At 42.9% G+C, this 16538-nt stretch overlaps 1 protein-coding gene across 1 annotated transcript; it reads right to left on the reverse strand.

The window, feature by feature from the left end:
* Positions 1-1302: 1302 nt before the first annotated feature.
* LOC137295457 (blastula protease 10-like) lies at positions 1303-15924 on the reverse strand. Its single transcript, XM_067826838.1, has 11 exons — positions 15853-15924; positions 13374-13620; positions 12332-12458; positions 10236-10302; positions 8896-9096; positions 8076-8205; positions 7661-7780; positions 7130-7227; positions 6298-6422; positions 5618-5742; positions 1303-1451 (listed from the first exon to the last, which is right to left on the reverse strand). The coding sequence occupies exons 1-11, from the start codon at positions 15922-15924 to the stop codon at positions 1303-1305; spliced, it is 1461 nt and encodes a 486-aa protein (XP_067682939.1).
* Between the last annotated feature and the right edge of the window lie 614 nt (positions 15925-16538).

Here is a 16538-nt window from a genome sequence, read left to right on the forward strand (position 1 = left end):
GGACTCAAAATAACCCCAAACAGGCACAAAAATCTGTCCTCTGTGCAATCCCAAGTATGACACCTGTGTTACATTTGAGCACGTTATAAACGGCATTGTGTTTTCACGGTATATAATGTTGAAAACGCGTTGAGATTTGAAAAAAAAATGATTTTTACACATTGAGAAAATTTTGAAAGTAAGAAAAACTTCAGAAGTGCTTGTAACACATATACTGTCTACAGTGGTCAGTTCAGATAAACTATTGGAAGAAGGGATGGGCTGAGAGTGAGTGAACGATTTTCACACGATTCTAGCAATATTTAACTGCATGTGAAACCAATGCGGGGAACCTTGAAATATGATTCAAATTCCGGCCGTCTACTTGAGTGAACTCTTTATCTACTGGTTACCCACACAGTAGGAGTGTGTAACGGTGTCCCCAAACTTTTTACCCACTCCACAGGGTATGTCTGAAAGTACAACTCTAAGTGCACGCCTAGCTTTCATTTGAAACATTTCATCATTTGTTACCATTGTCGCACTTTTCTTTGTATCAGACAGCCCCCTTGATGTTCGTCTCGATTACAGAGTTGTAATGGAGACTCACGCAGTGTTTGTAGTGTTAGCACTCTGAGTGAGTGAGTATGGGGTTTACGCCACTTTAAGCAACATTCCGGCAATATCACGGCGAAGGACATCAGAATTGAGTTTACACATTGTAACCATATGGGGAATCGAACCCGGGCCTTAAGCGTGAAGAGCGAACGCTTTAGCCACTAGACTGCTCCACCGCCCCTCTTGCCCTCTGAGATACCGATCATCATGCCCTGCTTGCATATACACAGGTTGCTGACTCCGAACAAACCAGTTCTAGTTGTATCTACGAAATGCCGATCGCCAGACAGAGAAATAACAAGTACCATCTTTTAACGAGTTTCAGTAGGACGCGGCCAGGGGATCGAACAGGAAGTTCCGTTCACCAAAAGCGTTCCATCTACCGAGACGGTCTACATTGTTACAGGAGGACTGCTTTCTGGTGGATTATAAACTGATAAACACATTTGTGGATTGGTGGTATTTATTGTATGGATGTGTATTATGATTACAAAGAAGAATATATACAGATGTGTTTTACCAGATTATTATAAGGCACGAGAATTTCTCAGAAAGTTGAGGTTCTTCTCTCTGAAGGAGGATTAGCTAGTAAAGCATTGAGCTCCACTTTCACCTCGAACAGATCTGCTGCATCCGGCTAGTCGATCTGTCAGTTCCTGTAATAACCAGGCACTTTACCGACGCACCATTCTCCCAGAACGCTGATCAACATGGCTGCGTGTTACACACTTCCGGCTGCATGCTGGGGCCCACACACTTGGTCACATGACAGTGCCTAAGTCGGATCCTTGTCCCACCCCCGCACGCCTTGCTGCAGGCGGACCAGGGCGCCCAGGAATCCCATCCCTCTGATCCTGGAAATAATCCATCATGCATCGTGTTTGCAGTATATAGATGTCTCATACTTACACACCTCCTATGTGTCACGGGGGTACTTGTTCTCTGATTGATATATGAAGTGGCTGTTTATTCATAGTCCTAAAGAAACGGACACCTGTGCGTTGCATCTGAACGTAACATAAAACTGGCATATATGTCAACTGCAGTACATCACGATGTGTTTGTGAGTAAGGTGCTACCATGATAGGATATTGTGTGTTTGGGAATGAGGTATTACCACAACGGGGTTTGCTATGTTTGTGAATAAGCCACTACCACAACAGGACTTGGTGTGTTTGTCTTCATAAACACAAACCAAATTTGCATGGCAGCATTCAGCTTCGTCAGTCAGACGTCGTCAGTCGGAAAGTATCGGAGAAGATGTAAAGATTCTTAAACTATAAGTTGCAAAAGGGGAGAGTTCTATGAATATACACCTTCTTTATTTATTTTTATTAAAACAAGCTCATTGACAATAAAGACGATCTATTCTACAGAACTATCCCCGTTGTTCATCACACCGTTTTCTAAATGCCACTGGAAGAAATTTTCAGTTGGCAAGACTACCAGGAACGCCATATCCCATCACAGGCAGTCGAAAGAGACTTAATCACATATAAATGCTTTAGGTGGGCTGGCCCTATTTTGGCTGTTTTGTCTTTGGCCAGCCAATGTCTACGCGTCTACCTCACGTGTCAGTCAAACTGATTGAAACTATGAGCAGCCCACTTGAGTTTGTATTGACCATGACATCAGTCATTTTGGTGGCACCAACGATTACTTTGAAAGTTGAATCTAAGTCAAAATTAAGGCCAAGTACCAAGTCTAGATAAATGTCGATACATTTCTAACAATTATCGCCGATTAAGAGCCATCTTGGTTCCTAAATATGACTGCGTTAATTGCCATGTTTGACATCGAATGAATAATCATAAAAGTGCCAAAGGCACCACACCCCTAACACATCCGCTCAACATACATCACGTAAAGGCAGTACCAATAGCAAAACAGGGCCCGGTAAGAGGTAAATAAGGGTTAAAGGTACTTACATCACCAACAATCAAATAAAAATTATCAACACTTCTATCGGCCGGAGGAAGTTTGCAACAAGGCCGATGCAATGATCACATTTCATATTACGTAAGCAAATTCAAGACACACCGTAACTGGGATCATCCAAACACAGTTTAAGCTCGAAAGACTTTATACAGTTCGGTAAATCAGACATCGAAAACGCAAAATGTGGGCGTACACAACGCAAATGTATGTTATTACGAACAAAGAATATTCTTGCCTTAAGGATACACAAAATAAACAGAAAAGAAATAAAGAACACAAACATTAAAGTAACATTTTTATTAGAAAAATAGCAAAAAATGATGGAAAATACAAAAAATGACTGATACACAAGAAACGAAAATGAGGGCAGGATGAAGTAAGATATAGATACCGTACTGGAGCTCTTTCCACAAAGCAACTCTAAGGTTACGATGATCACACGACTGTGCAAAAGTATGGGACATACGATCACCTTAGACCTAAGATCATGTTCGGAATGCAGCCCAATGCCAAGGGCCCATTTGCACAAAGCAAACTTAACGACAGGATAATCCAACTGAAGTGCTGAGATCTGGGGGAACGAAGATCTTAGCACTACAATAATCGTAACTTCAACACTCTACCACAGACTGAAGATAACCGCAGTGCTGTGATCGTTTTGGAGAACGAAGATCTTCCACACTCTATCATAGAGTGAAGACAATCCTAGTGCTATTCAAATAGGTATCAGGAAGAAAAAGAGACTGCAGAGAGGTAAGTTAAAATTGGTACCGTTCTTAGTAATACGGAAATAAGCATCTTTAACGGGCGTAAACCGTATCCAGTATAGTGGGCAGGTTAAGTAATGGTCCGTCAAAATGTTTAGGTGTTATATTTATATATGATATTTTATAATGTGTTCACCAGTGCTTAAACACTAACAACGTACGACATGCCAATAGATAATCATTTTCAGAAATGGAAATCACTAAATCATAAAATATGATACGTGAACCATTATGCTTAAATGTGTCCAGTTGGTGTCATAAGTAAAATAGAGATGGGGGAAAACTTTAACCGATGTAGACAATGAATGGTGACACTAGGTGTTCGCGATGATGTAATCATTGACACTGTTTGGTGCCTATCGCAGGGCAGGGCTATTCCGATAAGGCTCAGACATTTAATTCTTGGTTTCAACTCGTCTTTGTTTCCTCGAAAGGAAGGACGAGGAAGAAGGGTAAGGGAGGAATGCAGAGGGAAGTTTCGTCAAAACCGTTGTCATATCTCAGGTGCAAAAGTTTCTACGTGATTTCAATACGAGAAAATTAATGAAAGAAGTTATTCGACGACGTGATTTCAAATAAAAATCTTTCCTAGCGTCATGGCATTATATAAGAATACATTTCATTATGTACGTTTTTACCTTCAGTCCACAGACCAACAGGAGATAACGAGGTGTCTATAGGTCACACGAGGATGCAATGGACAAGGTACAAAAAACAATCAATGCAAGGATAGAGAGACAATGCAACGCATGAGGGACAGTTAGGCGAGGAGGACCACCGCCACCTGGTATGGAGAAACCAGAGGAGTAGGGGTCCTGGCTCCGATGTCTGTTGGTTGGTTTGTTTCGTCACTCCTGCTCACCACAGTAATCTCGCCTAATGACGGCAGTCTTTACATAATTCAATACAAACCGTGACTGACATTATGAGCTTTGAGCTACGCAATAAATCTATGACAACATATATCAACGAACAAGGTCCTGATATTCGTCTTAATGTGTTAATGGAGACCAATTCTAAACTGCATCTTCTTATTTACGGATCGCTACCATAAAAACCGATCACCACGTATATTTAACCTTACCCGAAAAGATCCGGGTTGTAATTGGTCTTGAGCGACAAATGCTTGTCGTAAACAAACAGATCGTAAGGCAAACAGATCTAATGGCAGATCTACCAACAGATCTACCTACTACTAGTGTGGCCCTCGTCGCGCCACCGTCCCTCACTGCTATGGCCGCACGAGGTCAGATCATCTGACAGTCGAAATCGTCCGATACGAAAAATAATCAACATATATAACAGATATGGACATCAGAAACACGTAGACTAAACAATGGACATTGAGTCAACAACAGACATAGCATCAACGATTGACATGGAACTAAGAACAGTGAACAACAGACACAGCATGAGCAATGGACAGCAATACGCATAGTTCAACGAAAGATTCAACTAGTGACATCGTCTCAACAGACATACAGCCAATGGACTCATTCAACAACAGAGCTGGCATCTCGGCCTTCCATACACTGACACTGTGAAAACCCGCAGTGCATGCTCATGTATGTAATCATTTCAGTCAGAATTAAATGTTTCAGTCGAAGCGTAGAAATTGAAATAATTCAAATGTTCATAATTAATTTATGGTATTATATTTAAATAATTTTGTCTAAAGTCACGTGACTAGTACTGTCCCAATCGTATTGGAACTGTTTGTTTGAAAATATGTCCCATGTCCATTAGTACTTAAGTGAAATAAAATCACGATTTGTATGCCAATATCAGTCTCAGAACGTCCTTCGGTCGAAAGATTTTTGTAATATGCTTTAAGAGTATATAACCTAACCAAACATGACATTTGTGCAACGTGATACTTTGCATGCAATTTCTGTTTGTTTGTTGTTTAACACTGCACTCAGCAATATTCCAGGTACATGGAGGTGGTCTGTAATAGAGGCTGGATCACACAATCCAGTGATCAACAACGTGAGCATGGATCGACGCAACTTGGATACGACGACACGTGTCCACCAAGTCTGCGACTCTGACGACCCGATCCCAATAGTCGCCTCTTACGACAATCATGGGTTGCTGGAGATCAATTCTAACCCTTATAACATGTAACCTGCAATTACTAAAATCGCTTGCAAACGTAGGCTTTGCAAGACGACCAGGAATACTACTCCAGTACAGATTTTAGTACCACGTATTGTCGTCGCTTTCGTCATGGTAATCGGTGTAACTGCTGTACGTATTGTAGCTGTCGTAATCATTGTAATTGTCGTAGTATACGTCGGCGCTGTAATAATCACCTCCTTCGATGGAGTAGCCCGCTTCAAAGCCAGAAAAGTCGTTGTAGGAATCGTCGGACTGGAAGCGGATGTAGAGGGCATTGCCGCCATGCTCGATGTGTGATGAAGGGCCGCTTCCACACATTCTACAAGTACAAACATGGGATATAGAAGTGCTACTGGCCTCGTTGTATGGGAGTTTTTACCCATTCATTTTTAGCGTTAAAAACACACATTCGTTGTTATCTTTCACATGAACGATTATAAAACATCTCTCAAACTCATAAAACTTTTTCCTGGACGCAACCCATCATTCAAGAATTTACCATGTTTGTGTGCCGCAACACTCCTGGTTATATGCATTTGTTACTGGTGTTTTGTTTATTTGGTCGTTAACCCATCCGTATTCAATCTATATGAGGGCCGATTTTACCAAATCGAGTCCAGGAAAACCGATGATTGATATTATGAACATCAACCCAAGCCATAGACCAAGTAACCCAGCCTGAGAATCCAACCCGTCACCATCCTCTTAAGTTAACTCCACGATATGCATAGGTTCATGGTGGGAGGTGGGTTGGATTTCACTGATTAATTTTCTATAACACATATCCTATTACAATATATAATTGTATACAATTGATGTTAAGCTTAAACACTATATGTGTATGTTGGAAATGTACTTGAAAGACGCTACTTACTTGGGTCCCACAAGATGAGGCCCGAGGGTACGGACTTCTACCCAGTCGTAGCCGCAAGGGGCGTCATCGTCATCCTCCATCTCAAACTTGTTAAACCACAACTTGATGCGGGTGCCCGGTGGCCCCTGCATAACAGAAGGCAGATCACGATTTTTAATTACATTCGTTAATAACATATGCTATAGTTCGGGTTACATTATCTTCTTAAAGCGCCGATTATGTTACTGTTTGGAGTTGATTTCCATCCGGAATTCGAACCCCCACTTTCACTGTGAGGCACCTAATCGACAGCACACAAGCTCAGCGATCTAACCCACTCAGCCAGCCACTCGCTACTAGTCAATCCTAGTACTAGGATTTGTACCTTACTCACAAAGTTTCATCCCAAATATCACATCTGGCATTTGACCACTGTTTTATGACATTGAGTATTTATACGATAAGAATGTATTTTTAATTGAAATTACTCACTGACAGGATCATCTTGAAATAAGAAGTAAAGAAATTAACCTGCACGTTTGAAGAAAAAGTGTATACACATACTAGCTGGATTTAGGGGAACATATCCATCAACAATTGCCGCGAAATCCACTATTAATATATATATGCTGATGGAAATAAATAAGGAAAATATTATTATTCCTTTAAGCATTTCCAGATTTCTCCCACAGGGCAATACAAAGCTAAGAAACCCGGTGAAGAATAAAGGAACAAGTAACACTTGTACTTTCACGTGTTCCCTTATTTGTCTCCATGAGTATATTTCCCGCGACGTGTGTTCAGCTAGAGGCCAGCTGTTACCTAGCGTAGTCAATATAGCATGTGTACTCACGAGGATGAGCCAGTGGCATGTGTTGGGGCCACCGTACCCGTTAGGGTAGTTGGGAGTGGTGAAGGTCCCGTCACGAGCGGTCAGCACTCCCCCGCAATCTTTGAAGAAGAAAAAAACAGGAATATTTGACGAAGAGGACCACTTTCAGTGTTCACCAATACTCTAATTTTGTCATGTGAAGAATATAACAAAGAAATATTCATAACGTGCTGTACATACACATGTTAATGCAGCGGTCACTCGATACCTCCACAAACAAGAATATGATTTGTTTGTTTATTTTGTTTCAAACTGTTTATTGGTTTGTATGTTTGTAGACTGAATGGTTGTCTGATTTCTTTGTTTGTGTGTTTGTTTGTAAACGCTGCATTCCGACACATTACAGCTAAACAGAGTTATGTACCAAGTTGTCCAGTGGCTGATAGCATGAGCACCAATGACAAGCATCTGCCAAGTCAGAGCGAGTGTCCATCCCGTCCTCTTAGTAGCCACACAGAAGAATTTATTGCTGAAGCAGTTGTCCACACTCACCTGCCGTCGAGGTGATGACCTCGTCACAGGTGTCACCGGTCAGACCCCAGGGGCACATGCAGCTGCAGTCGGCACCAATGAATCCCATATTGTTACAGTGGGTGGACGACGGGCAATGTGCTGAAAGAGATGACAATTTAACATCGGTCTCTATGTGAAAAACATATGTGAATCTTTTGAGGACGTTACAGAAAATGGGACCTTAAGCATACAAGTTGATACAAATATCTATTTATATAGTGAGTTTAGTTTTAAGCTGATTTTATCAATACTCCAACAAAATCACGGCGGGGGCACCAGAAATGATCTTCATATCATTGCCGGGAATCGAACCTGGGTCTTCAGCTTGACGAGAGAACGCTTTAAGCACTAGGCCACCCTACTACGCATCTATGTGGAGCGAAAAGGTCGTTACCAGCACAGCCGTAAAGGTCGTTGGCGGTCTTGACGTCCATGAAGCTGAGGCCGTCACGTTGTCCCATGAAGCCTTTTACGCCGTCCTCCTTGGGAAGAATAGTTGGCGACTTTCCGTCCTTGCTATAGTACTGTCACAAAGGATATACTCACACACACTGTGGTGGCTGTGTCACAGGTTATATGCCCACACACATGCTTGTACTAATACTCGCACTAATTGTGCAGTTATCTCAGATTACATACTCGCATACATCATTGTGGAAATGTTACAAGGGATACACAAAAAACGCACAGACAGATCCACGCACGTACGCACACACTGAAATCGCTTCCCTTAGATACTTTTTTCATGTGCTCTACCTCCCTCTCACCTCTTCTTCCTTCTCTCTCTCTTCTCTTCCTTTCACCCTCTCTCTATTTTCCCTCTCACGCAGACACTAGTCGCTCCTCTCCTTCATGAATTTACTTCACTACATTTACTTGTAAGAACATTAACACTGAATTTTATGCAGAGCCTAGGTCAACAATTCAGATCAGCAAATAACCGATGGACATTTAAGGAAATAAGTCAACTCACCGATGGACAACTTAAGGAAACAAATCACTCACCAATGGACACTTGGGAAAACGAGTCAACTCACCAATGGACTTTTCAGGAAACGAGTCAACTCGCCAAAGGACTCTTAAGGAAACAAATCAACTCACCGATGGCCACTTAAGGAAACAAGTCAACTCACCGATGGACCCTTCATGAAACGAGTAAACTCCGGAAACAAGTCAGCTCATCAATGGACACTCTAGGAAACAAGCCAACTCACCAATGATCCGTAGTGCATCACCGAGCCTATATCGTAGGGCTCGTCAGTGCGGACCTGGGAGCTGCTGTACTTCTTGAAGTTGTACTGGAACTGTGGGGTGACATTCTCCATGTGCACGGACACGTGGTCATCTCGGTCAGGGCGGGACTGCTCGTGGTAAAATCCCAACACGTGGCCTATCTCATGAGCTATAGAACCCATCTGCCAAAAGAATGCCACAGGTGTCTCAATAAGCTGTGTGCGGTATGTGATTGTTAAACCCTAAAACCAGTTTCGGTAAGCTAAGCCTGTTTCGGTACTTATCGTTCGCATCAAACGCATCATGTCCTTCTGGGGTCAGACGTCGGTGACTGCACCTCTGTGGTGCTGTACAGCTACCTTCCATATGAGACGCCTATAGGGGACAGCACCGAGGTGTCTTCACCGCAACTACGTCATAGTAATGCTAATAATAATACTCCCCTTGTAACCCTCTGAATCCATGTACAGCACGTGCTCTAACCGCACATGTCCGTGAGGTGATGGGAGAAGTTACACAGAGAAGGCACGTCTGTACAGAAAGGCTTTGAGTTGGGTCTTAAACGATGGCAATTATTCACAGTCTTTGAGGCACTGGGGCAGAGTTCCAGACTTCAGAGGCTGAATATATAGTTGTTATCTCCCGATGGTGGGATGTTTTTACCTTAGGAACATGGGCCAGGGCTTTGGTTTGGGAACGTAGAGTTCTCGCTGGAGTGTAGGCTTTTATAAGATCAGTTATATAGGGAGGAGCCTGACCCGACGGAGACAGGAAGACATCAGTCACTTCTCATGTTATGGTTTATAGGTATACACACGAGGAAGTGTATTTTAAATATGGGCAAACCGACATTTGCGTCGTATCCTTGGACAATATACTTAAATCCACATTGTCATTGTCTCTGTTCACCCAGCTGTAAGATGGGTACCCGTGAGGACGTGTTGGCAATGTGAGTGTTTTGTTGATCGCGCCTAAAAGGCAGCATGGCTGTGTGATCTCAAGGTAGTCGGAAAGTACTACAGTGGCCTATGACCGGGGATAGTATGGTGCGTAGCGCCGTGAGTAGACAATGTGCCTGGATATGAGCGCTACTGTAAATACTATTGCTATTAATACTATTACTGTTAGTACTATTGCTAATTATACTATCACTATTAGCACTATTACTATTAATACTATTACTATTAGTACTATTACTATTAGTACTATTACTATTAGTACTATTACTATTAATACTATTACTATTAATACTATTACTATTAGTACTGTTACTGTTAATACTATTACTATTATTACTATTATTACTATTACTGTTACTTACAGTGTTACATCTTGTGCCGATGGATGTCTCTTGACCACCTGCAATCCGTCCTATGGCCGACTGGCATCTGGAGAACAACAACCGGTACCCGTTACCAAAGATACCGAATCATCTTCATTGTGGCTGACATTACTCTTTATCCATCAGGGGTAGCCTAGTGGTTAAAGCATGCGCTCTTCACGCCGAACACCCGGGTACAAATCCCCACATGTATAGAGTGTGAAATCCCTTTTTGGTGTCCTCCGTAGTGATATTGTTGGAATATTGCTAGAAGTAATGTAAAACCATACTCACTCACTTTATGCATCAATAAACATATACACCTGGAAATTAATCAAGCAACACCCCAATTTTTTCTATTGGAGCAACTTTGAAGTGTTCTGACAATCAAAATATGCCGGGTTGATATAGTTTGACACTTTTTTATTCAACAGACGATCTCTGACAAACAACTTAAAGGGAAAAAGTATCAAGACTTTGCTTTATTGCAACGAAATCCAAATTCTTAAAACTGTCTTAAATTCATGAAAAAATGGACACAATTTACTATTCATCCACAGACGTTGTTGTCAGGTGTATTAACACAAATGTCACATGGAAAGAAAGAACAGTCATCTGAGAGTCTGCACACCGACTTTCATCAATATCTAGTGTGTCCTCCCTGCGCACGCACCACCGATTCCAGACGCCTCCTCATTCCTTGGATGAGTCTCCGGATCTGATTCTGGGGGATCCTGTTCCACTCCTCATGCAGGGCAGCCGTCAATTCGTTGAGATTATGGACTGGTGGGTCTCTCTGCCTCACACGACGGCCAATAAAGTCCCACAAATGTTCAATGGGGTTGAGGTCAGGGCTCATGGCAGGCCATGGAATTCTGTCAATTGCATTTTGCCGCAAAAAATCATTTACAGCATGCGCCCTGTGATGTCTAGCATTGTCGTCCATAAATATGGGTCTCGTTGCCAGAGGATGGTTCTCAAAATGAGGTACCACAGCCCTGTCAAGAACCTCCTGTTGGTAACGAACACCGTTAAGGTTGCCACGGATGGTAATGATATCCAACTTGCAGTTCATGGAAATGCACCCCCATACCATAACGGAACCTCCCCCAAAGGCCACAGTCTCCTGGATGTTCCGTGGAGCCATTGCTGTGTTCCTCTGCCTCCAGACCCGAGTACGACCGTCCACCATGTGCAGCAAGAACCGGCTCTCATCTGAGAAATGGACCTTCCTCCAAGAGGCAATGTTCCAGTGCAAACGGTCATTACACCAGGCCAGTCGGGCTGCCTTATGGGCTGGAGACAGTCTGGGTCGCTTGATTGGCCTCCTTGCCCGGTATCCTGCAGCTTTCAGACGATTCCGAACAGTCCTGTTCGAGATGGGTCTCCCTGGAAGCCACTCCTGTCTCAACCGAGAGCTCGAGTCGAAGGACCTGCGCCGTACAAGTCTCAGTAAAGCTCTGTCCTCCCGGACTGTGGTCTTCCTGGGTCTTCCTGGTCTAGGCAGGTCTTTAACTTCATTAGTGGCCCGGTATTTTTTCAAAAGTTTTGAAATTATGGAATGATGTCGTCCGATTTGAGTCCCGATTTGTCTTAGAGACATACCAGCATTCCTCATGCCGATTATTTGCCAACGAGTGGCCTCTGATAATTTCCTACGTGCCATGACATTGAAATGAATGAAAAACCGAATGCAATCGACAACCTGCGCTTGTAAACACCCCAGGGAAAAAGTGCATTTTTCGAAAGTTGAGGTTAAAGCAATGCACGTGCGCTGTGCAAGCTTCACGCGCGTCATATCAACCCATGAAAAGCTCATGCTGTATGTCAATACATCAAAATTGAATAATCAATCATCAAAATTACTTCGTTAAACTTTGTTAAGTTTTTATGTGTCTTTGAATTTGGTGTTGCTTAATTAATTTCCATATGTATATGTCGAAGGTAGATGGTCTACACCCCGGGTGTACCCATGTACTCCGCACCCAGGAATATGAATAATAAAACATGTATCCAAGTACCCACTTGGTAGACGGTGTAGCCTGTACCATGCTTAATGGTTAAACAAGGCGTACATCTGCTAGTTTCCCACTTACCCCGGTCCCTGGTAGAACTTGACACGGCTGTCATCATGCAGGTCTGAGGAGTACTCCTTGAACCTGATACAGGTCAGATCTTCCCAGTGCTGTATGGCTCGATGGATGTTGTCACGGTAGCTTGATGCTGTTAATGTGAAAACAGTAGACGCAATTCCCAGCATGCCCGAGTCTGCTTATTATGTCTGATTTTAATCAGTACTCGGCGCGATTCCACAAATCTGTCTTAGCTCTAAGATGACCCATAAACTATGTTAAAATAGAGGAGTTACGATCATTTTAGCTTTAGCGTGTATGGCTCGCAAGTAGGCCTTGGCACTTCACAAGTTCCTACGTTGTTTATTACTTCCGGTGACAAACAACGTTTTATGGTCTCATGGTTGTCTATTTCGATTGTCGACTGTCAAAAACTGTGACACCCAAGCATGGTTGTACACTTGGTCCGGTCTAGTAAAGTCATATTTGGCGGTCGCAAAATTTTGAAAAAGAAAATGGTTCCTGAATATACGTTTGTCACCGGAAATCTTCTGTACCAGATGTAAGCTGGGCCTCGTCTCGCACATCGAAGGTTGGCACGCGCAAAGGGAGCCAGCTTAGTACCGGAAGTAGCGCCTCGCGAGACTTACGGGCCCTATACTGGTTGGTATGAGCCGCCACAAAACTGCTCACACTTTAATCTATGTATGGCAAATAGTAAAATACGAACTGAAGTGAAGAATATTACGAACTGGGTGTTTTAGGGTCCAGGACACTTGCTATTTATTTCAGTCAAAATGCGTGTAACGAACCACGGTTATGTCCCTTTGGGGTCGTTATAAGCGTGGTTATACAGTCCATTGTTACTAAGGATCTGGCGCACATACCAAAGGTTGTACCGTTCTTTATCGTGGGCGTAGCTACCCTAATGAATAGAGCCCGCGCTTAGACATGATTTTTACTAATAGTATGTAAGTTTGGCAAGCCTCCCAATACAGTCTAAATATAGAGCTTGCAACCTATGGGGTTTATTGGCTGCATGATAACACAGTGGAAACACACGTACGTAGATCAGAATCGAACTCGTAAACGACGACATTGTTGGGCCAAAGGTACTGGTCCTGCGCTACGGCTTTCCTCCTGAAGCGGGAACCCTCGGGTCTATCATCATTGCCAAGCATCATCATCTGTTCTGGGGTGAGCTTCATGTCCGACTCATACGCCCCGTCGACGCCCATCTCCTCCGGAGGTATGTTAGGGCGTGCTATCCTCTTGCCAGTTGCCAGACGTAGAGCCTTGGTGTTCAGACGTGCCTGAGATCAAAAACCATTCATTCAGTTATTCATTCAACACTACAACTCGAACAACCATTGCTACAACTGTTATTGCTACTACTACTACCTAGGCTATTTCCACTTCTACTACAATTTCTGCTACTGCTGCTACTACTTCTACTGTTGCTACTACGTCTACTACTAGCGGTGCTGCTGCTACTGCGGCTACTACCTCTGCTACCACTTCTAATACTACTTCAGCCGCTACTGCTGCTAGTACTACTACTAGTGTTGCTGCTACTGCCACTACCAATACCCCATCTACAACTGCTGTTGCTACAACTACTACTGCTGCTGCTACTACTACTGATGCTGTTGCTACTACTACTGCTGCTGCTGCTGCTGTTGTTCCCACAAACTACTGTTACTACTACTACTACTACTACTACTACTATCACTGCTGCTGTTGCTGCTGTTGCTGTTGCTGCTGCTGCTACTACTTTTACTACTAAAACACACAGCGAGTATTGTTACAGTCAAGTGCACTGCTACAAGAAACAGCGAGCAGCCATTCTTTCAGAGATCAGTCCTACTGTAAGAAACGATGGATAATTCTCACATTCACCACGAGTCTGCAAAGGTTTCATGATACTCGACAGAAATCTTACTGGAAGTCATAATTGTAATCTCTTGAATTCTCTTTTATGGTGATGTTTCGGCACCATCCACAATGTAACCATGGCAATGACCCCTCCACCATGTGCTATGCGGCCTTGTAGGAAGCAGGGTTTGTCCTGATCTGAGTCAAGTCACTTCGCATATACACGCCGTATAATTAAGACGTATACCAGCGTGTTTCTCCAGTGTGATAGCATTACATGAGACAACAGAAGGTATTTGACAGGACCCCCTCACTTCCTTGTCGCACTCAACGAAGGAGATCCGTGTTCCGACCTTGACGCTCTTGTGTTACACCATAACAGTTATCGTTAACCCTGCTTGTTGGCCTCGCGGACCACCAACACAACAACACGACAGTGTACCTTCTAGGATTCCATACCGGACAGTGTTGTAGCGATGTGAGGAAACGAACCCGGGTCTTCGGCGTGACGAGCGAACGGTTTAACCACTAGGCTACCCCACCGTCCCCACATTGGTGACATCCACAAATACGGTCACGATGCTGACAGTATGAAAACAGTTTCGAACTCACTAGTTGTGGCACCACGTGCTGAGACTGGGCCACCCGTGCCACCAATTAACATAGAACTTAATACATCATTATATAGGACTGCAAGACAGGTTTACCAGCATGTGCAATTATGAGTAAACAACAGCAGGTCCACAGACGGACACATGTTGGACAAACAGGGATAGACAGGTGTGTAACAAACGAGGAAAACACATGTTGGACAAACGGGGATAGGCACATATTGGACAAACGAGGAGAGACACCTGTTGGACAAACTGGGATAGACACATGTTGTAAAAGCGAGGAAAGACACATGTTAGGCAGTCGAGGAGAGATACATGTCGGAGAGGGAGGATAGATCCATGTTATTCAAGCGAGGATATACATATGTTAGGCAAACGAGTACAGACACATGTTAGGCAAGCGAGACTAGACACGTGCAGGAAAAGCGAGACTAGACACATGTTGGATAATCGAGGACAGTTACAAGTCGGAGAGCGAGGATAGACACTTATTCAAGCGAGGATACAACCAATATTCATGACTTTTCACCTAATAACTTAATCTACATAAGTGGATAACAGTTTCAACATCATTTGTTGTCACTAACAGTTTAAACTATTGTGTGAGCGAGTGTTGCACCTAAGCGTGGCTATGAAGCATTTATACCCATTTGTTTGTCACGTGATGTGTCCAAAGCCGCCACACCTCACAAACTCCTGTCAACCACATACAGATGAAATGAAATTTCATGAAATGACTGAAATATATTGATTGTTTCTATACAAAATGACGCGAAATGACTGACCCTGTTAGTAATTTCACGAAATGACTAATATCACAGTCTGACTGTAACATATACATTGTGTAAAATGACTATAATGAATTTATCTGGAAGAATATAATTCAACACTGAGTGTCACTAACATACATCTATCACTGATCATCGAAAATCACGAAAAAGAAAACACCCCATCAGTTTATAAATATTTTAAGATGCAAAGTTATTCATTAATGTTTTATGAATTTCACGTTTTGTAAAAGCGAACTAATAAATATCTGGAAAAGCTGTTTCCTACCTGTACCGACCTTGCGTCACCTTCCATAGTCCCCACTTGTAGTATTAGGAGAATTAGGAGTAGACGTTCCATGATGTGACTTGTCACGGAGGATGAGGATGAGGATGCGAAAATCTTCATTATATACCAAATCCATCGTCATCAGCCGCTTGCTGACCTCCTCGCCTGCTTCCTACTTGACTTGCTTAACCAATGAAAATCCACCTGACAATTGTTAAGCAGATGGCGTTTTTACTACGATGTAATTGATGTGTCCATCCTCGGACTTAATTAAAACGTTCATTGTTACATGGCTACTTTGGCCAGATACGGTACTACATGCGTCATTAGATTAGAGTCAGTCACTGAAAATCATTACTGTCTTAAGAATATGCAGATATTTCAATAACCTGTTTTGACCTTTACCATATGCCATCGTGATTTACTGCGAAAAATTGACTTGGCTTCTCGTGTGTTTGTGTTGGGTAATATGGTGAGTGAGTATGGTTGTACGCCGATTTTGCAATATTCTTGCAATATCACGACGGGGGACTGAAGAAATGGGCTCCACACATTGTGCCCATATGGGAATTGAACCCTGGTCTTCGACGTGACGAGTGAACGCTTTAACCACTAGACTACTTGGTATGTGTGGGCATACGGTAACGTTTCGTGAATACATAAAGCTATAGCGTTTCACTGTGACA

The sequence above is a fragment of the Haliotis asinina genome, chromosome 8, assembly GCF_037392515.1.
Source record: "Haliotis asinina isolate JCU_RB_2024 chromosome 8, JCU_Hal_asi_v2, whole genome shotgun sequence".
In the NCBI taxonomy this organism is placed as follows: domain Eukaryota; kingdom Metazoa; phylum Mollusca; class Gastropoda; order Lepetellida; family Haliotidae; genus Haliotis; species Haliotis asinina.

Excerpts from the sequence above, each read along its gene's own strand:
- LOC137295457 (XM_067826838.1), bottom strand. The coding sequence starts at position 15,924 with ATGGAACGTCTACTCCTAATTCTCCTAATACTACAAGTGGGGACTATG. Across the intron at positions 12,459-13,373 it reads CGAGTTCGATTCTGATCTAC|CATCAAGCTACCGTGACAAC; the intron begins GTACGTGTGTTT and ends TCACATTAACAG. Across the intron at positions 10,303-12,331 it reads AAGTTCTACCAGGGACCGGG|ATGCCAGTCGGCCATAGGAC; the intron begins GTAAGTGGGAAA and ends GTTGTTCTCCAG.